Source organism: Aspergillus candidus (genome assembly GCF_002847045.1).
Source record: "Aspergillus candidus strain CBS 102.13 unplaced genomic scaffold BDW47scaffold_15, whole genome shotgun sequence".
Taxonomy (NCBI): Eukaryota; Fungi; Ascomycota; class Eurotiomycetes; order Eurotiales; family Aspergillaceae; genus Aspergillus; species Aspergillus candidus.
This window is the reverse complement of record NW_020194020.1, coordinates 399,937-418,377: the sequence shown is the minus strand read 5'-3', so window position 1 is coordinate 418,377 and position 18,441 is coordinate 399,937. Positions and strand designations below refer to the sequence as shown.

At 49.3% G+C, this 18,441-nt stretch overlaps 9 protein-coding genes across 9 annotated transcripts; 4 read left to right on the top strand and 5 right to left on the bottom strand.

The window, feature by feature from the left end:
- Nucleotides 1-1,035: 1,035 nt before the first annotated feature.
- Nucleotides 1,036-2,932, bottom strand: BDW47DRAFT_17407 (WD domain protein). Its single transcript, XM_024818379.1, has 2 exons — nucleotides 2,705-2,932; nucleotides 1,036-2,608 (listed from the first exon to the last, which is right to left on the bottom strand). The coding sequence occupies exons 1-2, from the start codon at nucleotides 2,866-2,868 to the stop codon at nucleotides 1,093-1,095; spliced, it is 1,680 nt and encodes a 559-aa protein (XP_024673230.1). The 5' UTR covers nucleotides 2,869-2,932; the 3' UTR covers nucleotides 1,036-1,092.
- Nucleotides 2,933-3,260: 328 nt separating this feature from the next.
- Nucleotides 3,261-5,493, top strand: BDW47DRAFT_103865 (SAE2 C-terminal domain-containing protein). Its single transcript, XM_024812188.1, has one exon. The coding sequence runs from the start codon at nucleotides 3,331-3,333 to the stop codon at nucleotides 5,401-5,403; it is 2,073 nt and encodes a 690-aa protein (XP_024673229.1). The 5' UTR covers nucleotides 3,261-3,330; the 3' UTR covers nucleotides 5,404-5,493.
- Nucleotides 5,494-5,691: 198 nt separating this feature from the next.
- BDW47DRAFT_103863 (peroxisomal membrane protein PEX16) lies at nucleotides 5,692-7,390 on the top strand. The gene is made up of 4 exons (XM_024812187.1): nucleotides 5,692-5,929; nucleotides 5,994-6,029; nucleotides 6,086-6,920; nucleotides 6,968-7,390. The coding sequence occupies exons 1-4, from the start codon at nucleotides 5,773-5,775 to the stop codon at nucleotides 7,089-7,091; spliced, it is 1,152 nt and encodes a 383-aa protein (XP_024673228.1). The 5' UTR covers nucleotides 5,692-5,772; the 3' UTR covers nucleotides 7,092-7,390.
- Nucleotides 7,391-7,394: 4 nt separating this feature from the next.
- BDW47DRAFT_103861 (ribonuclease H2 catalytic subunit RNH201) lies at nucleotides 7,395-8,613 on the bottom strand. Its single transcript, XM_024812186.1, has one exon. The coding sequence runs from the start codon at nucleotides 8,484-8,486 to the stop codon at nucleotides 7,404-7,406; it is 1,083 nt and encodes a 360-aa protein (XP_024673227.1). The 5' UTR covers nucleotides 8,487-8,613; the 3' UTR covers nucleotides 7,395-7,403.
- A 169-nt stretch (nucleotides 8,614-8,782) lies between these two features.
- BDW47DRAFT_103859 (Cupin domain protein) lies at nucleotides 8,783-11,427 on the top strand. Its single transcript, XM_024812185.1, has 5 exons — nucleotides 8,783-9,030; nucleotides 9,111-9,271; nucleotides 9,334-10,521; nucleotides 10,581-10,829; nucleotides 10,909-11,427. The coding sequence occupies exons 1-5, from the start codon at nucleotides 8,966-8,968 to the stop codon at nucleotides 11,181-11,183; spliced, it is 1,938 nt and encodes a 645-aa protein (XP_024673226.1). The 5' UTR covers nucleotides 8,783-8,965; the 3' UTR covers nucleotides 11,184-11,427.
- A 106-nt stretch (nucleotides 11,428-11,533) lies between these two features.
- On the bottom strand, nucleotides 11,534-13,091 carry BDW47DRAFT_103858 (tubulin-folding cofactor B). The gene is made up of 5 exons (XM_024812184.1): nucleotides 13,022-13,091; nucleotides 12,911-12,925; nucleotides 12,336-12,682; nucleotides 12,027-12,246; nucleotides 11,534-11,940 (listed from the first exon to the last, which is right to left on the bottom strand). The coding sequence occupies exons 3-5, from the start codon at nucleotides 12,603-12,605 to the stop codon at nucleotides 11,615-11,617; spliced, it is 816 nt and encodes a 271-aa protein (XP_024673225.1). The 5' UTR covers nucleotides 12,606-12,682; nucleotides 12,911-12,925; nucleotides 13,022-13,091; the 3' UTR covers nucleotides 11,534-11,614.
- Nucleotides 13,092-13,509: 418 nt separating this feature from the next.
- On the top strand, nucleotides 13,510-15,066 carry BDW47DRAFT_17345 (tRNA (carboxymethyluridine(34)-5-O)-methyltransferase). Its single transcript, XM_024818376.1, has 3 exons — nucleotides 13,510-13,945; nucleotides 14,046-14,170; nucleotides 14,349-15,066. Exons 1-3 carry the CDS (start codon nucleotides 13,817-13,819, stop codon nucleotides 14,830-14,832), a joined length of 738 nt encoding a protein of 245 aa, XP_024673224.1. The 5' UTR covers nucleotides 13,510-13,816; the 3' UTR covers nucleotides 14,833-15,066.
- BDW47DRAFT_17349 (MYB DNA-binding domain protein) lies at nucleotides 14,999-16,547 on the bottom strand. The gene is made up of 2 exons (XM_024818377.1): nucleotides 15,744-16,547; nucleotides 14,999-15,568 (listed from the first exon to the last, which is right to left on the bottom strand). Exons 1-2 carry the CDS (start codon nucleotides 16,208-16,210, stop codon nucleotides 15,166-15,168), a joined length of 870 nt encoding a protein of 289 aa, XP_024673223.1. The 5' UTR covers nucleotides 16,211-16,547; the 3' UTR covers nucleotides 14,999-15,165.
- BDW47DRAFT_17368 (uncharacterized protein) lies at nucleotides 16,434-17,212 on the bottom strand. Its single transcript, XM_024818378.1, has 2 exons — nucleotides 16,915-17,212; nucleotides 16,434-16,694 (listed from the first exon to the last, which is right to left on the bottom strand). The coding sequence occupies exons 1-2, from the start codon at nucleotides 17,156-17,158 to the stop codon at nucleotides 16,657-16,659; spliced, it is 282 nt and encodes a 93-aa protein (XP_024673222.1). The 5' UTR covers nucleotides 17,159-17,212; the 3' UTR covers nucleotides 16,434-16,656.
- Nucleotides 17,213-18,441: the final 1,229 nt, after the last annotated feature.

Here is an 18,441-nt window from a genome sequence, read left to right as displayed (position 1 = left end):
AAACAGAACAGGGATTTAATCCAAGAAGAGGATAAACATCAAACACAAATAGATAACACAAAGATAAACGAAACGGTCTCGTAGCCAGACAGGGAATTGTGGGTTTTTTTTTTTTTTTGGTAGAACAACGTTGAAAGGGCATCGCCAAAACGCCCGAGAAAAAAATCACAGCGATTCGGCTGGCTGGGAAGATTCAGAAAACTCACAGTTAAAGCAGCCGCGGTTTCCGGTCTGGAAGCTCATTTTGACGATCTGGAAATATCGGTAGGGAATGGAGTGGAAGGGAGAGAAGAAATAGAAAGATGAACAAGAGAGAGAGAAGTAAGTGAGGGAGGAAGAAAGGGCTGTTGGCAGAAAAATCCAGGTAATCAGAAATTTACGATTAGCAGGAACGAAACAAATTTAATACAAGATTGTAGACGGAAGGGTTGGTGCGGGTACGGTGCGGGGAACACGCTCGCTGCGCTCTCTTCTCTTCCGACCTTGGCTCAGTCTCCGTCGATTTCTTCCACCAGGAATCCAGACAATTTTCTGTTTTTTTTTTTTTTTTCTCAGTTTTTCCGTGGAATGGAAAGAAGAACAAATTTACAGAAACAAAGAAAAAGGAGAAAGGATTGAAGGAACGGAAGATAACTACAAATTCTACTCATTCGATTTCTGTGCCGGTAGTGGCGGATCTAAAAAAGAAAAAGCTCGGACATCACCACGGCCGCAGCGAGAGGACTCGGAGTAGAATATGCTGCTATTGCAGGTGGTATTGAGGTCGAGTTTGGAGTATGAGGATATAGTGCTTCTCCGTCGGTCAACCTGGAGTGTGCTCCGAGATGGCTGAGAACAAGGGGAACAAGAAAGCCAAGAGTAGTCCCCGCCAAGTTCTTCGTTGGCCACCGGGGGAAACTCGGCATACATCGTGATTTCCAAGTACGAGAACTTGGGAAGACGAGATTATGATTTGCCTATATCGATGCGACGCCATGGTGGTGCTTTCCTCGTGGTTTAGAGTACATATAGTAGCAAACGCTTTCAAGCCATCAACTTCTGCTAAGCCAGAAGTGACGGTACACCTGGTACTTTATTGGCCGAATATATGGTTCATGTAAAGTCGTAACATTCGAGCATTTGCGCTCCCAGTTCCCCCTCTCGCAGCAAAAGCACACGCTCCTCATCAAACCCAATGCATCCACGCACAACTAATTGGTTAGTTATATTCAAGCGAGCTTCCTGGGTCTCGCGCAGACGAGTCCCAGAAAGCAGACCGGCACGATTTTTGTCGGGTTGTGTCTTATTTTCGGGATTGATCTGGATACTGTTTTCTTCTAGCTGCCTTTGGGGCCCGGCCGACGACATCATGGACTCAAGGTCCCATATTCGGATTTCGTCACCGCGAGAGCTGACGGAGACCGCTTTACCGCGATCACTGACATGCACTGCCGAGACTGATGATGTGTGACCCCAAAGTCTTTGGCCGCTTCTCACGGATAAATCTGCTGCCGTGGAAACGACAAGGTACACCGTTAGGGTATTGTCGGGGTGGGATGTTAAAAGATATGGGTGGGAATAGGACACCGAAGTCGGCGGTTCGTGGTGTAATATTGCTGGCCCCGGAGAAAATGAGTGAGAAAGAGGACTCGAACGCTCGTGGTCACCGGACGACCGATTTTCTCCTTGAAAATAGCTTAGGGGTCGGATGCTAAACTGGGAGTCCACCGTGGTGGTGAGCCGTGAACGAATTTGTTGACCGCTCTTGTTGAAATGTAACTCTTGTATACCGAGAGACCAACCACAGCCTATGTGGAAAAAGCTGTACACGATAGATGATATGATGGTCTCGGCCCCGGCCATGCGAAGGGACAATGACATCGACGCAAGGATGCTATCAGCCTTGAGAGATGCAAGCAGACGCGCCTTCTCCATTGATTCTGTTGGGCGTGCCCCACAGATCTCGGTGGGCAATTTAAACAACGATAGATGCTTGTGTTGAGAAACCATTAAAAGATAGGGAAACGACGACGCCATCGCGGTTATCGCCCCGTTAGCAAATTCAGGGTGAGAGAAGCGTAGACTTAGTCGCAAAGTGTCTGGGTCCATGTCGTAGACGTTGAACTGGCCATTCTCGAATCCAACTACAACTTCGATTGAATTTGGCCGCGGACCACGGTTGGTTGTCAACGCCGTTGGGACGGTAGAGCATTGTTGTGCACTGTCTGTGAATTGGACGTTCGCAGTACATATCTTGGGGGTCACGGCAAGCCACACTCTCAGCCCATGCTCCAAATCTGCAGTTAGAACAAACCCGCCATAGAAATTGACAAGCAAAGGTGGACGCTGAGGCTGAGGAACTTCGACCTCTGTCACACGACACAGCCCTCTCGACCAGTTATGCCTGAGGCGGTATTGTCTTTTCCAATTTGGAGTTCGTCCTTCATCGACTAAATGACTATGATCAAGCCACGTAGACACTCGAGGCGAATACTCGGCATTGCCTTGCGGGAAAGTCACACGTCTAGCTTTAACTAGTCGGCGCGCTCGAGGTCGTACCCATCGTGAATAATATTTTCGTTTCCAGAGCTCCGAGTCCCCGGCTAAGGCACGGAATCTCCGTGACAGTCTAAGAGGATAGAATGGGTCGAGTGAGCGATCGCCTCAAGTTGAACCATAGAAGGGAAGGGGCTTTATGTGTCTATCGTGATGTATTTTGCCATACCTTTGACATATAAGTAATGAGGTAACGGGTAAGAAGGAGAGTATATGGAGTAGGACTTCGTTAGTCAAAACGGAGAGGCGGTCGGTAATATCATCGGTGCGAGCCACACGAGCCCGTTTTCTCTGTGAGCTCAATATGTCTCCATCGTTAGATCTCTTCGGCATCTTGCTAAGACGTAGGATTCCGTGGTGAGCATTGAAGATGGCAAGCGATTCCAATGGAGAGAGATGGTCTTTATAGTTAGGTAGTATGTAGTTTGGAAGGTTGATCACCAAGACATCACAGAGTGCTTATCAGAAGACCGAGGGACATTGATAAGGCTAGTGCTGGCCATGATCGATACAGTACCGTATATTAATATGTTCTATTGTATAATATACCGGCGATACATCCTCTCTGAGTAGGGGTAGTACTCTAGCGCACGGTAAGATATGTGGTAAGTTATCTGTAAGGTATTATTACCAACCTGCATCGAGACTCCGGAATACATAAATACTTGACTAAGCCAGAATCAACGCTTCGAGTGACCGCCAGGCACGGAGTTAACAAGCAGGCGAGAGAGTCCTGATCTCTCTGTTGATTGTTCTAGTTCCAGCACGTTTTCACACTATCGGGGCTTATCGTCGATGGAAGTCCTTCGACAGCTTCATCATTCGGTCGCCCAAACGTTTGAGCATACGTTCGATAATGCCTACCGAGACTTGAATGCCCAGCTTGCTGGCCGTGATGCTCGAATCAAGGAAGTCGAATGTTTAGCGGAGGCTGCGAAAGAAGAACGGGATAAAGCCTCGTCAGAGGCCGACAGTTTGAGAGATGAGGTTGCCTTTCTGAGGAAGGAGCTGGGTCATAATGATGTTGGTCTGGAGGACGACAACATGCCCGAAAAATCTGACCAGCTGGAAAAGGCATATGCACCCCAACATGTTCTGCGGCTGCGCGACAGCAATGGCGAGGAAGGCCTAAGCTCACGCCTCAATTCACCAGACTCTCTAGCTGATAATTACGTTGCATTATATGCTGAAGTGCAAACTCTTGTTCAGGTCTCTGGGGAGCTCAGGAAACAAGTCAAGCGACATAAGAGAATGTTATTGCACTTGCAAAAATGCTTTAGCAGGAAATCTTTCACGCTTGTCCTCGAAGGGGACCCCGTCACATTCGAACGCCGTACCAAAGATATCCTTGGGAACAATGGTCGCCTGGTGGATAGACAGTCGGATTCGTCGAACATTGGAGAATCGAAACCAGTTGATCATCACTTTGTGAAAGAAGAAGGCGTCTCGAGGGATCCGACCCCGGAGCCTTTTGTTGCGCATGGTTTGCAATCGTTGAAACGGAAAGCTACGATGCTTGGGCCCTCGATAGAGACTCCCGAACCTAAGCACCCGGATAGAAATGAAACGAAACAGTCTGTTACACCCAATTGTGAACGTACCCGTCCTAGACTGTCCCATAATTCATCGTCCCTTGGGGTCCCTGATGAAACACAAGATTTAGACGAGATCCGATGCACGGTTGAAACCCCTACAAAGGACAGAGGGAACCACCAAGGTCGCTCTGAAAGTTGGTCTGTCCCCACGGAACCTCCCTCAACCAAATCTCCGTATCCGCAATTTGAAAATCCTACAAACGGCCGAGATCACCTTCCTGCGTTTCAGCTTTATGGTAAGAACCTACGAGGTGTCCGTGAGACTAGCCAGTGGCAGCCTGGCAACCGTTTAACCAAAAGCTCGGAGAATATGGCTCGATATGCCGTAAACTCCATAGCAGAAGATGGAGATGAAGGAATACAGGACCTCCCAATAGGCAATGAACCCAAGTCCTTGATGCCTGGAGTTCAATCTCCAGGATCTTCGAGCACAAACGAGCAACAGGCCCGTCGGCGGCTACAAAATCTCCTTGAGAGCCCATTACGTCCAAGACATCCGCTTGGACAAAATGAAAACCATGGTAATCCTGCGGATACTTTACAAAAAGCACAGTACCGTCCTGAAGCCCGGGAGGACCCATTACCGAGGGATAGAGCAGGTATGCCTGATAAGCGGGCCGAAAAGACGATGTCATTACAGACTCCCCTTGCTCCAACGATACCACAAAGCACCAAATCCCAGCCCAGGCAGTCAAGTCCCAGCATGGAAAACACAGATATCCACCCAGAGGATGAACCCCTTCGAGCTCGGCCGCTACATAAGCTTCATCTCAGTCATTTCAGGATTAATCCGGAATGTAACCAAGGATTGGACTTTGCATTTGACTCAGTCCTTCGCAAGAAAGAAGAACGCAAATGTGCCGATGGGTGTACTCGTCCATCTTGCTGTGGTGAAAAATTTCTTGCCATGGCGCGCCTGGGCGGGATTTCAGCCAGTTCAGCAACCTCTCTTTCACTAGAAGATGATGACAAGAGTGTTCTTGAGGAGCACATGGGAAAAGACGCACATCTGCTAGATAGCATGAAACCTGAAGATTGCCAGGCCCTTCTGTATGAAGCGAAAGCAAAGCTTATTGCCAATCGATTCGGGAAACATAGGAACCAGCATCAACGTCCAGCCTCACCGCCTGGATTCTGGCGCACGGATATGCCCAGCACACAGGAGCTAGATTTTGATCGTGAAGAAGCGAGACGAGTTGAAAGAGAAAAGGTCAAGGAACGATATAGAGAGGCAATGCGACCGGGGGGGCTATGGAAGTTTGCGGACGAGTGAGCCTATGTGCGCACTCCACGCGAATTAGCAGAGCTTGAATCCTGATGGAGTTAGAAGTGCCATGATTATGCCTTTATAGGACTACTATCTCAAGCGGTTTTTTTGGTCAATAAACTTGGCTATACAAGCATCGTAGTATTTAGAACCTTTGGTTTACCCCACAACTACTGGTACGTTTGAGAGTGGTTTGATAAGCCGCTAACCTCGGCATATGTATCTTGGCAGGCGCGGGACACGTGCCTTACGGAGTCCGGTCTCTACACTCCCCTTGCTGCTCACAAGTGACACTCCGTCCCATCGTCCTCATCAAGTCTGGTGCCTCTGTAAGGGGAATGATTTGACCGTACTTTGGTATCCATATTTTTGTTCATGATGGATTCTACAAGCGATACCAAGAGCTCAGTCCCTGGTGTGATTTTACGTCCGTCGAAATGGCTTCCGTTGTACGAGGACTTTGTCACCAAGAACGCTAGTTCAGTGGGCCAAGTAGAGTCTGCACTGAGATCTCTAACATATATCATCCCAGGTAAGAACAGGAGTGAACTGGACTGTGCTCTGAATAATGAATACTGATGATTGCGATCTATTAGGACGCTACCGGGATTCCGAGATACCATCAGAATGTGGTATGCATCCAGACGACTATCTACCTATGTTGCTATCCACTGACATGATTCCGTAGTACACTCTGGTGTACAGTTATTAACGCTTTATCATGATTCTCTTGTTTCCCGAGTCGCTTCCGGTCTCCCACCCTCTGCTCGGCCGACGCCAACACCTCATTCGCGGTACACGAAATACTGGACCTCGCATTCATCCTTATATCGCAAGGTAGCCCTTGCACTTCAAATGGTCCAATATACGGAGATACTCTGGGAAATGACCGCGCGACGCCGCGGTGAGAAAGTCCGTTGGCGGGTCGTTGTTTTGATTGAAGTCATTAAAGCGATGTGCCGTCTGTTGTTGCTTCGCCTTACGAACTCCAGACCCCTTGTTAGCCCACCGCTTCCGGAGCGCGAACTTGACCCTAGGTCAACACAAGAGGAAGATGACAGTGACTGGAACGGGATGGACACCCCTGTCAGCGAACGGCCATCGGACTTGAACTGGAATATGCCCCGAACGGGTCTGTCGCTTCCTTCGCTTCCCGATGTGAACGATATATCGAACTATCTCATATCGAAGGTTCTTACCGCTGACGACATCAAATCGCCCAAGTCTCTCTTGCATCGTGTCACTGGCCAAGGCCAACTGGCGGAGATTATGTACATTCTTCGACCGGTGGTTTATGCCCTTGCAATGCAAAGATGGTATAAAAACAAGCAGAGCTGGCGGCCCTGGCTGATCGGCTTTGGTATGGAGTATGGTTGTCGACAGCTCGCGAAGTCTGATTTCCGAGAGAGGGTCGCTGGCGGCCTCAGAGGGCTTACGGGCCTCGAGCGGGAAGAGCTAAGGAAAAGAGGGTGGGCGATGGGTTGGTGGTGTATGCGCGGTGCATTCTACGACAACATAACCAGGTAAGACTTACGCCGCTACTCAAGAAGATAGAGCTAACATGAACCAGACCTTGGTTGAACGGGTTAGTTCAGAAAATGAAGGGCAAACCTCTACTTGACTTGGTGGGAAGTGTCGTGGAAGACTACGAGTACCTGTGGGATAACTTCTACTTCCCAACCGCGACCCTGTAAAGGTCTTTTTTCTCGGACTCCACTGTTTGGCGCTTCATCATCTACTCTAAGATGACACCCCACTAACCGTGTTCTTTACAAACCATTGCTCCTTGAGGTTGAGTGAGTGTTGAAAAACACGCATTTCTGCACCCAAGGGTAAATATTGATGATACCCGATGAGGCCTCGGTCCCTTTCTACTCCTGTCTTTGTTTCCCTTTAACGATGGTCTATCCCATGGTAGATCTGCTTCATGTCTCAAATATTTAATATGGGGTATCTCATTTGTCATGTATCTTGTATCATATACAAAGCGCTTTATATTTTAATCCTCAAAGGACCTCGGCCGTCCTAGATCCAAACCAGTCTCGCAGCTCTTGATCCGAACCCCTTAGGGAGCCGTTGGACGTCAACAAGAAATCCGTCAATTGTGTGTTCTCGTCATCTTCCATAGGCCAATCAACGTTTGTTCCACTCTTCGACTCAAGCATTTCTTTGGAAGTTCCCCAGCTAAACCGGCATTCGTTACCCCATCCAAAAACAGGCTCCATGTTTTTCCGCATCCAATTGACGCATTTCGAGTCGGAAGGATAACCGCTGCCCCAGCTGACCGATGGAGGAAGTTCCAAGTCTACCTCACGTTGCTGGGCTTTCAACACTTCTGCGTGACAGAGATCGAGCGCCACATCCCTAGTGACCTTTGCAGCAACACTTGCAGCACTGACACAGGGGTATAGGGAATCCGCCTTCTTTGCGACAGTGATTTTCAGCGTGGGGAATATCCGTTCCAACTTTTGCTGATAGACCGCGGGGTTGCCGATGGTGTCAATATACACCTCACGGACGTTGATCTTCCTGACCTCGACAATACCGCGAATGATCTCAACCGTTGCGTCCATAGCCTGCGCATTCAAATTGTAAACTCCCGGCGCAGGACGCATCATTCCGGCCGAGATATCACGAGCAGACAGAAGTTTTGTCGCAAATCCACACGATTCGAACAACGGGTTTACCGGCGTACAAATAAGTTGCATCAAATTGGCCCGTACAGCTGGTGTGAGAACTTTGCTGTCGTCGAAGCTGTAGTCCCGAGCTAGGAGTGAATGGTGGAGTTTATGGGGTAGATAGAAGGCGCTGTACACCATGGGACCCAAGACAGGGCCGCGGCCGGCTTCATCGACACCTAGGACAAGGTAGTCCTCTTCCGATGACGTGGATGGGCTTGTCGATGTCTGATCAGGTACCGGAGCAGTGGTCGAGGGCTCATCCTGGGGTGCGGTGGCGCTAGGATATTCCGAGTAATAGGAGAAGGAATCGCCGGAGAATAACCGATTGCAGTCTATGCTAGGAGGAATGAAGATGGAGGACGACTCGTGAGGGCGAGTGGAAGCATCTGGTTGATTGGAGTTTTCCATAATTGGATGGGGCGCGAATTCAACACAGGTGGGAGCAGGCCGATGGTAGTAAGGATACTTGAACACTATAAGGATAAATCAATAAGCATGTACTTGTTCGAAATTAAAGAAAAATGGTGCAGAATTCTTGCTCGTGGGTGAAGTTGAAATAGAAGCATTCAAACCAGCCATCACTGGCTTCTGGGACGCGTTGCGGACCATTCCGGACTAGTGGCCCTTGTGCGCGTTGTTCGCTCGCCGCCATTACAGAATCCCGCCGGTTCCCCTCCACAGTCTCCAACCAAACTCACCTCGTTTCTCAACTGGGTTCTACACCTCTAGCCCGAATTTTTCGCAAAAGTATCGGCTAATAAGTACAACTAATTCCGACCGTTCTACCGCAACCCAAAAGCGGTGTTCCGCCGATCTGGTCTCGACGAGTCCGCCCGCGAGAACCACCACTCATTTACTTCTAAACGTCCGATCAAACATTCGCAACGATGGCTCCTCGAGGGTCCTTAAAACCTCGCGAATATGACTTCTCGAACGTGGGTAAAGCTGGAAGGTGAGCATCTCCACATGGCCTGCAAATGCTGTCATATCCGCCCTGGGGAGGGAGCTAATGCAAGTCGTGGACGGCTACAGGCGCACGGGGCTTACCCTGAAGGAAGGGAAGCGCGATGAATACGGAATGGAAGAAATTGAAGGAATGTGGTCATCTCCTGAGAAATCGCCCATAGGAGAGAACGATTTCGACAGCAGGCATGATGTTTCCGACGGCTCGGATGGAATGTCTATCGACGAAGGTACACGCGCGCACACACAACAAAGAAACCCCGGTGCTGACATTTCGCTTTGTGACTGTCAGGGAATGGCCCTGCTCCTGCAGATTATCTAAATGGCCTGAACAGCAGACGCAGCCCTTTCTTCCCCCCGCCCGTTGCACGTTCGCCCGTCAAGACCGGCTTGAGCGGCTCCCCGCGGAGGACCCCCGGCTTGCGATCGTCCCAGAGTCCACAGCGCGATATACCGTCTTCCAGCCCCTCGGATGGTAAAGGCCATGGGAATGTGAGGGGAGACTCCCGGCCCGATGTTTCGCCCCTGACCAATCGCTCTGTCAACGCGCCATCTCTCAACCAAGTCAATAACAAGCGGAATAAGGCGAACGCTAAGGAACTGGCGGCCGCAGTTTATTTTTCGGACAGCGACGCGAACAGCCCATTGAACGGAGACGAGAACGCAGGTGTAATCGATCATGTACAAGAAGACTTCTCAAATAGCATCGACGGCGGTGATGAGACAATGTTAAGCGATCACATGGAAGACCCGGATCGAAATCGCGAGGATGAAGAGCCGCTGTCGCCTGAGGCCCCTAACCGCAACGAAGAACAAGCCCCGGATACCACCATCAAAACAAGACGGAACCCACAAAACAAGAAGAATAAAGCACAGGACACAGCGCAGCAGAACAAGCCCGAAGCAGAACAATCGACGAAACGCAAGCGACCTGGGCGACCCCCCAAATCGCAAAGTACGGGAGATGCCGATGTAGAGGGGCAACGCGCATCAAAGATGGCCAAGCCGTCCTCGAAGAGAAGCCGAGAGCCGGAGGCCTCGGGCAATCCGGAGTTGGATAAGGTCGTCGAGAACTATGTCAGCCGTACAGGGCCTCTAAAGGGTCGGAGCCTCCATATCCTCAAGCGGGAGGCACCTAGCGAAAGCGGCGCTACGCACACGCGGTCAGGCCGTGTATCTGTCAGACCGCTCGCTTATTGGCGCAATGAGCGGTGTGTTTATGGGGACGGGGATGCTTCTGAGGGCCAGAGATACCCGCTCTCTACGATTAAAGAGGTCATTCGCACAGAAGAGCCAGAAACCGGGGCAGAGAAACGGGGCTCCAAAAAATCCAAGTCGAAAAAGAAACGAAATCAGGCTGACTCTGACGACGATGCCGAGTATGCGGACGATTGGGAGAAAGATGCTGGAGTTCTCCATGGCTTTATCAGGAAGTGGGATCCGGAAACTCAAACGGCCACAGAAGATGACGAGGTACTCGGTATGGGCAATGCTTTCCTATCCCGAAATTGCTATCCGCTGACCTATTCGTGTTCACAGACATCGCGTATGCTCCTGTTGGCATTGAGACGAGAGATGTCAAAGGCTCCAAGTTCCGCTTCGCCAAACTTCTCAGCTCATCATTTTTGGGTTCGGGCATAGTCGAGCTGCCTCCCGGGGGGATAAAGAAGCCGAAAAATTCCAAGAAGATGCACATGGTATTCTACGTCGTGAGTGGCAGGGTCCAAATCGACATTTCCGGGGTGCAATTTAGTGCAGGCAAAGGATGTGTATTCCAAGTCCCTAGGGGTAAGTCAGATGTCCCGCAGATTTCCATACGCGCGGCCAGTCGGCCACTTACTGACATACTTCGTTCGCGCCAATGCAGGGAATTATTATAGTTTCGCCAATACACACGCGAAAGATACTCGACTCTTCTTCACCCAGAGTTGTGTTCCGACGGAAAGCGAAAGCGAAGGCGCCGAGCCCGATCCCGAATCTGCATCGAAATTCGGCAACATCGAGGATGAGGCTGCGACGCCAACCGAACGTCCAGCGAAAGGTGGGAAGGGCCGGCCTAAGAAACAGAAGGGCAAGGCTGGCGGAGCCAAGGCCGGCACCAAGGCTGGTACCAAGGCTGGTTCCAAGGCGTCAAAGTCATGATGGGGAAGACCCGACACCCTCAAGAACTTCATGCAGTCTAGTCTTCCGCTCGACTCCATCCTCTTTTCTCAAGTATCCTTTCTTTCTCTGCTATTCAGCCCATGTTTTGCTCCATTTGGGACCTGTGGGCGGACAGTGTCTTCTTCTGATACACAATATGTTTTGGAGTTTATGTTTTGACTTTAGCGATTGAGTTATATGGTACTGTGACTATCTAATTAAGCTGCTGGTATATTTTTCTTCCCCCAACTTCAAGAAGGTATATTTTTCTCCATGCTTTACAACCAGGCGCTTGCTTGAGATTGTCCTTCTAAGTAATACTTCGGAGCACATGATAAGACAGGTCTAATATTTAATATGAGTCTTTACGTCGTCGCTCTTACCAGTCTTCCCCACTCAATAATCATCTAGGCTATCCCAACCACATCCCCCTAAATCTCCTCCAACTCATCCAACTCATCATCAAGGCTCAAAGGCGGAAAATCGCCAACCTGAACTTTCTCCGGCTTGACAAAAACGCCCGTCTTAGGCGGGCACGTGAAGTAGCGCTCGCCGCCTACACTCCCATCGTTCTTCCCTGTCGGCTCGTCCAGCTCGATCCCGACCCAGATTGGGCGCGCGCTGGACTGCAACTGCGCGTCGGCTTCTACGCCGGGGAATGGGATCGTGGGGGCGGGGCCCACAAATTGGATGGTGCCGCGGCGGATGTGTGGCGGGGAGGAGGGGAGGATGATTGCGCGTTGAGAGGTGGTGATGTCTAGTAGGTTAGTTTTTCTCTTTTTATTTGTTTCCTTCTATCTCTCGGATTGATGGTGAAGGTGAAGTAAAGGTGGGAAATCTCACTTCTTTGTTGGACATCCTCAGCATCTTTCTGTGCCTGCGCTTGCATCAACTCCTCCGGGGACGAAGCATTAGGGTCAAAGCGGCCGAGCTTCTGGTTCTTTTTCCACGCGAGGACAGAGTTGGGAAGAGTCTCGTAGGTCGACTCCGGGAGAGTATACTTCTCCACAGAGGAGAGGTCAGTGAAATTCGGGCGTGCGCCCTGAGGACGGGAGTCATGGACCTAGACGATCAATTAGCTATCACCCATGATATGGTCACGTCGCGACTTCGCGACTGCAGTTATGGAAAGAGAACGGGAAGGGGGCGTACTTCAATCTCAGACCCCTTTGTCAAGCCGTAGTTACCAACACTGGAGTCGTCCTGGTCAAGCCATTGATCCGGATGTCCCGGCGTCTTGAGCCGCAGTCGTTGGCATCCGGGTGGAATCCCTGTCATGGTCTCCAATTTGCCTTTGAGCTGCGTGACTGTCCATGTCGGGGTGACACGGCGCTCGGTGATGAACTGCGGGCGATCAGTCGTGTTGGCGGCTGGTGTTGTGATCATGACGGAGATGTCCGTCGGGGTGGGTTGGAACGCCATGTTGGTTCAGAGTTGGCGGTCCAGGAGGTTGGCTGGTTGAAACTCTTTAAGAGATGATGTGGCCGCTTCTGGGCTGTCTTTTAAACACAAGGTCAGGTCTTAGGCCTTGATGATGTTGGACATTGGACGTATAGTGGGGGAGTGAGGGGCAGTGAGGATGGATAGAACATGTGAGAATGCTCTGGTCTCAAGGGTGTTGTTTTGATTCCAAGAGCATTTTAAACGAGGCTCAACCCCTTTCTCGCCTACAGCCGACAAGGCTGTGCCAGGTAGATTTGGCAGCTAACTATATAGCAATGACTCACGTTGTATATAACAATCTAACGACAATCTTAGTTCTTCTGCGGTAGTGTATGTGGAAGAGAGTATGTAGGGAGTGCTAGCTATGGAAGAAGACCCTGTATGAACATTCGTACCTGTATTAGGGGTAGTGAAGCAGTGAGTGGGTCGTGGAGAAGTGGCTACTGAGGCGATAGTCGACAAACAGACAGGTTGATACTCCATATCAGGCGAGAATATCGCCGACTTGCATGGAATTAAGTTATCCACGCACGTGGCATGTTAGTCAGATATTTGATGTGCACAATTTATGGTCATTATTTGCATGGCATCTGTCAGACACTCATGACTAATGACAGTATACACATAGCTTGATTTCGCTATGTAGACAGCGACAAGATTTCATCATCATCTATCAATCATAATAGATATACAAAGAATGACAACTACTAGTTCAATCAATCAATATATAATAGAAATTGATACAAGTAAGCCCTCGACAGGTATATCAAATCGACGAATTTCTCAGAAGTCACCTGACATCAAATCCAAATGGACGATCCATCCTTCCACTACTGACTGACCAGCCAAGGAAAAGACATAGAAAAGACCTAAAAGGAAGACACCTCGATCGACCTACAACATGCCCGTCGTGGATAGTTCCTACAAACCCAAATAAATCCTCCGAATTGACTACATCCTCATCGATCTATCTACACTCGCCTTTCGCCTTTCATCATTCTCGTTAGCCGTATCTTCGATTTTTTTTTTTTTCTCCCCCACTCCACTTCCCGTACTGGTCTTTCTCTTCCTTGTCTTGTCCTGTCTTTCTTCTTGGCTATCGTCTTTCCTGGTGGAAGCAATAGGTCATACCTAGCAAACCCATCCCCAAACCTAATACTACCTACCTACTTACACCCATATATCCCACAATGTCGTCATCAGACATACCTACACCCGATCCCTCAACCCCCAGCCAACACCCAGACGAAGTAGAAGAAAAGAATGTCCACGAAGTGTACCAGCAAATCGCAGGCCATTTCTCCTCCACCCGTCATAAGGTACCTACCTACCTACCTACCTATCTTTACCCCCCTTCATCCCCTCTTGCTCTACTGTGGCTACAAGTTGCATGTTGCTAATACAGCGCTATCGGGCTAGCCATGGCCGATGGTGGAACGATTCCTCCGCGGCCTGACTCCAGGCTCTGTCGGGCTGGACGTGGGATGCGGGAATGGAAAGTATTTGCCAGTGAATCGCGATGTGTTTATAATTGCCTCTGATCGGTGAGTCCTTCCTTGCATTTTCTTAGGTATCATCCGCCGTGGGATTACGTGGTGCCACTGTACGCGCCATCATTCCTATGTACGTTGTTTGCCTAGCTTGATATGCCCCATCGTCAGGGGGAAAACGTGATATGTTTTGTATGTGCTATGTACATCCTAGATTGACCGATAATGCCAGTTCCGACAAACTTGCCCAAATTGCCGTACAGCATCAGCCACATTCCACCATCGTGGCTGACATCCTTAATCTACCGCACCCAGAGTCCTACTTTGACTTCGCCATCTCAATTGCGGTTGTGCACCATTTGTCCACCCCGGACCGAAGGGTTCTAGCGATTCGCGAGATCCTTCGCACTCTGAAACCCGTGGACGAAAACGGATCCGGGGGTCGAGCGCTGGTCTATGTCTGGGCCCTGGAGCAAAGTTCTAGCCGCCGAGGCTGGGACAAGGGCGACGCACAGGACATTATGGTGCCCTGGGTCATGAAGGGGAAGCCGGCGCCCGGAGGCGCTCCAACTGTCGAGCCCAAGGTATTCCACCGGTACTACCATCTGTATAGCGAGAAAGAGTTGGAACAGGATATCCACGCCGCCGGCGGGCGTGTCGTGGAGTCCGGCTATGAGAGAGACAACTGGTGGGCAGTTGCAACACGAAATGACTAAAGAGCATTGTAACGGAGAACTGTAATATGTGCTCCGAGATCCAGTCTCGGAGTATCGGCACCTCACATCATATTGGATTCCGTAAAAGACGAAAGAGACAAAGAAATCGTCACCTCGGAGTTCACATCCGAGCCCTCCCATTGCAGGAGGGCCCAGTAATAACAAACAAACAAAGGAAAACAAAAAATAAAGATAAAAATGAAAAAAGGGAAGCGCGCACATATTCACAAGAATAATCTATGAAAAACAAAATCACCACAAGGGTTGCCTCCAACCAGCGCTATGCAATTCGTAACACGCAAAATAAACACATAGATGTCGTAAGATTTGACCCTAAGGAAGGGTCCGAGGGGGCGGGCCAAGCGCAGGGCCCAGGTGACCGTGACTGCTGGCCAAATCTAGCGGTCGTCCTACTCGGTAGGGATCTCGTGGAAATGCAAATGGCGGCGGCGTAGGCGCATATGCGGGAACACCAGCTGTGAGCTCTTCGACGGATGGGAGTTGTGGGGCTTGGATGACGCGTGAGACGGATGGTTTTCTCGGCCTGGATAGAGACGTGCTCGCTCTGCGGGTTCTCGGGGCTGGCGGGTCGATGGCTGTGCTCGACAGCGAGAAAGGAACAACACCGGCTCGGCGGGCCATCTCCTGTTCTCCCAATTGCCAATGCATGGCCTCTGCCGCTCTCCAAGGAATCGCCATTTCCTCGGCTACCTTGGACCACATTTCGGCTTTGAATCTGCGGTTGTCCGACGTTAGCCTTCTATCTGCACAAACCCTTTTCTGTAGTGTCGTTGCCAATATCGAGCAAGGGTTCTTTCAAGCCAGGCTCTATTTTGGTACACGCTCACCGAGCGTAGGGAAGAAGAGAAAGAAAAAAAAAAAAAAAAAGAAAAAAGGGAAAAAAAACATACCTCTCATATAGCCTCGCAAGTTTATTCTTTTTGTCTTCATCCCATTCGCTCCTGCGCTCTAAATAATTCTGATAGTGGAGGCGGCAGCTGATCGCACTTCGTCCGGGAAGTCGCTTGCTGATATCTTCCCACTTCATGCCACTTCCCCGTAGCTCGATAATCAAGGCATCTTCTTCTGGTGACCATTTAGACTGCTTTTTGGCGGGCGATTCCGCGGCGTGGCCAGGGTGGAGGCGCTTGGCTGGCACCGAGCTCGACGCCTTGATGGGGAAAGGTGCCACCGTCGGGACCGGGTTCGGGGCGGGTACTGACATCGCAGGGGCCATGGGCGCCGGCGGCAGTGGATTCGGTGGAAGGGTGGACGCAGAGGTCACCGGTGCCGTCTCCTCCTCATCTTGAGGTTTTAGTAGTAGTGAGATATCCACTTTGGCGGGGGGTAGGATAGGCTGGTTTTGTAACGCAATCATATGCGCGATTCGCAAGGAGAGATCCTTCTTTTTTGTCTTTCCTTTGATCAAAAGCGAGGGAGGGGCCGTCCGAGTTGGTCCAAATGTTCGGCCAGTCCTTTTGGCGAGATCAACTCAAAAAGGAAGCCGAAGAATGGAGAAGACCTGAGTATGGGAGAATGAACCAAGATGATTTGAGGTTCCAGGCACTCGTTTTTTTTTTCTCCTTCTTTTTTAAACCTTCTTTCTTTCTTTCTTCCTTTTTTTTAATGTTCGAGAAGAGATGATTTGTCAGGAACTCAGTGACTCGATCTCAACCGGGGAGATGGGTGGTTTGTGGAAAGTCAATGAATGGATTGGATGGTAGGTGTTTCGTGTAGTCCCACGTCACCACAATCGAGTCTAGCAGAAGGCGAATATGGAAGATAGAGTGTTTGAAAGAGTTGATATATCCAAGAAGTCAAGGCTCAAGATATCCCAACAACAAGAAAAATAGAAAGGATGGCTATGAATCTCGAAGGTCAGTTGAACCTAGGTCTAGAATGCTAACCAACGACTGAGGTGGAAAGGAAATCGAATCAGGTAAATGAAAAGCCGATGACCGATGGTGGGAAGATGGGAGGGGGGGGGGATAAGAGAGAAGAGAAAAGGAAAGAGGAAGAGAGAGAGAGAGTGGGAAGAGAGAAAGGAAGTAGTTCAGAGGGGAAAGGAGGAGGAAGACGGACGAGATAGATGAAACACACTTTGAGATGCATAAGAGGTGATCATCGACGGTGACAGCTGATCTAGCAGCGCAAGACAGCAAATGAGAGCGCCAGTAGTAAGAGGACTGGGACCATGGAAGGTGGGATAGGTATGGATGGGGAAGGAAGGGTAGAAATTGGACCAAGCTAAGAAGTAGAAGCCGAGTCCAGCCAGTCCGTCCAATCCACCTGTGGGCTCGGAAGGTCGTGAATATTCAATTCTCATTGAGCAGAGGATAAGATGGGTATGGGGGAGGGAGGGGCGGTCGAGACGGTTGGTGAGAACAATAATAATAATGGAAATAATAATAATAAATCAGTCGATGCGAACTGAGTTCCAGGTTTGGCAGTTATGGGTCCATCTGGTTAAATGAACTAAATTGGACTCTTGAGCTCCTACGGGATACGGTACCAAACCAACTGATGGAGAGAAATTAAGATGTAAACAATAAAATAATACAATAGAATCGAAAATTCAAATAATAGTTAGACCATGATGGAGATGAGAGAATAATCAGGGCATGGGAGTGTCTTCCATAGCACTGATGGTCAAACCACCACTAGGGAAAGGACCAACGGTTGACGTTTCAAGAGACGATTAGGATCCTTATTCCTATTGTAATATCATCATCATCATCATCATAATAATAGTAACGGTACTATCATAATAATTCATGACTATCAAAACGGGGGTTGTGGTTCCACCCCGCGGGTACTATAACTCAAAAGGAAGGCTTCACTGGCGGTCAAACCCTCTGCTTCTCCTCCCGAACATTCGAGCCCAGACTCGGTTTGGATGATGACTCGGTGGTGAGTTGGCTGGGAGGATTCATGTCGTTGACCTAAATTTCTACCAGACTGGGCTGCATCGTTATATGAGAAGCAGAAAGCATACACTCATCTAAGAATAAACATGATATCAAATTCCGGGAATTGATTATTGTAGGGAAAGAGATGACTCTGTATGTGTATGGATTGAACAATGATAACTCTTGAATATGATCTTGATTAAAATTATAATATTCATTAAATAAAAGAAATATATAAAATAAAATCAAAGGAAAAGACGGTCTAAGCCACCAGCGACTAGAATCTTGCATACCCGGGAACCCTGGTATCGTTTCCCTCCTGGGAGATTTTTCTTTTTCTTCTGTATTTCTTGGTTTCCACCTCCTTTGAGTATAGGGCAAGATCACAGAGGTTCGAACAAGAAAAACCGTAGACAAAGATAGATAAAATAAAAATAAAAATAAAAACAGAGAGAAGAGAAAATAAGATTAAATCAAATAGAATGAAATAAATAGAAACAGGTTCTGTGGGGAGCTGGTATTATTATGAACTCCGAACCAGAGCTCGAATTAGCCTTCCAAAGAAACTCCAACCAAGGTGGGATCGTAGGCAATGATGCCCAGAGGTATGCGTAATAACTTAACCACAGCTAAGGTTCTTCTCATTCAAACCCTTGTCACCTGTCAGAATTACTAGAATAACACCAGCTAGAAGGATGAA

Excerpts from the sequence above, each read along its gene's own strand:
- BDW47DRAFT_17407 (XM_024818379.1), bottom strand. The coding sequence starts at position 2,868 with ATGCCGAAGAGATCTAACGATGGAGACATATTGAGCTCACAGAGAAAA. Across the intron at positions 2,609-2,704 it reads TCATTACTTATATGTCAAAG|ACTGTCACGGAGATTCCGTG; the intron begins GTATGGCAAAAT and ends CTATCCTCTTAG.
- BDW47DRAFT_103865 (XM_024812188.1), top strand. The coding sequence starts at position 3,331 with ATGGAAGTCCTTCGACAGCTTCATCATTCGGTCGCCCAAACGTTTGAG.
- BDW47DRAFT_103863 (XM_024812187.1), top strand. The coding sequence starts at position 5,773 with ATGATGGATTCTACAAGCGATACCAAGAGCTCAGTCCCTGGTGTGATT. Across the intron at positions 5,930-5,993 it reads TCTAACATATATCATCCCAG|GACGCTACCGGGATTCCGAG; the intron begins GTAAGAACAGGA and ends GCGATCTATTAG. Across the intron at positions 6,030-6,085 it reads CGAGATACCATCAGAATGTG|TACACTCTGGTGTACAGTTA; the intron begins GTATGCATCCAG and ends ATGATTCCGTAG.
- BDW47DRAFT_103861 (XM_024812186.1), bottom strand. The coding sequence starts at position 8,486 with ATGGAAAACTCCAATCAACCAGATGCTTCCACTCGCCCTCACGAGTCG.
- BDW47DRAFT_103859 (XM_024812185.1), top strand. The coding sequence starts at position 8,966 with ATGGCTCCTCGAGGGTCCTTAAAACCTCGCGAATATGACTTCTCGAAC. Across the intron at positions 10,522-10,580 it reads AGAAGATGACGAGGTACTCG|ACATCGCGTATGCTCCTGTT; the intron begins GTATGGGCAATG and ends TCGTGTTCACAG. Across the intron at positions 10,830-10,908 it reads TGTATTCCAAGTCCCTAGGG|GGAATTATTATAGTTTCGCC; the intron begins GTAAGTCAGATG and ends GCGCCAATGCAG.
- BDW47DRAFT_103858 (XM_024812184.1), bottom strand. The coding sequence starts at position 12,605 with ATGGCGTTCCAACCCACCCCGACGGACATCTCCGTCATGATCACAACA. Across the intron at positions 12,247-12,335 it reads CAAAGGGGTCTGAGATTGAA|GTCCATGACTCCCGTCCTCA; the intron begins GTACGCCCCCTT and ends TTGATCGTCTAG. Across the intron at positions 11,941-12,026 it reads TGAGGATGTCCAACAAAGAA|ACATCACCACCTCTCAACGC; the intron begins GTGAGATTTCCC and ends CTAACCTACTAG.
- BDW47DRAFT_17345 (XM_024818376.1), top strand. The coding sequence starts at position 13,817 with ATGTCGTCATCAGACATACCTACACCCGATCCCTCAACCCCCAGCCAA. Across the intron at positions 13,946-14,045 it reads TCTCCTCCACCCGTCATAAG|CCATGGCCGATGGTGGAACG; the intron begins GTACCTACCTAC and ends CTATCGGGCTAG. Across the intron at positions 14,171-14,348 it reads TTTATAATTGCCTCTGATCG|TTCCGACAAACTTGCCCAAA; the intron begins GTGAGTCCTTCC and ends CGATAATGCCAG.
- BDW47DRAFT_17349 (XM_024818377.1), bottom strand. The coding sequence starts at position 16,210 with ATGATTGCGTTACAAAACCAGCCTATCCTACCCCCCGCCAAAGTGGAT. Across the intron at positions 15,569-15,743 it reads CTTGCGAGGCTATATGAGAG|ATTCAAAGCCGAAATGTGGT; the intron begins GTATGTTTTTTT and ends GGACAACCGCAG.
- BDW47DRAFT_17368 (XM_024818378.1), bottom strand. The coding sequence starts at position 17,158 with ATGAGAATTGAATATTCACGACCTTCCGAGCCCACAGGTGGATTGGAC. Across the intron at positions 16,695-16,914 it reads AAGTGTGTTTCATCTATCTC|CCATCCTTTCTATTTTTCTT; the intron begins GTCCGTCTTCCT and ends CGAGATTCATAG.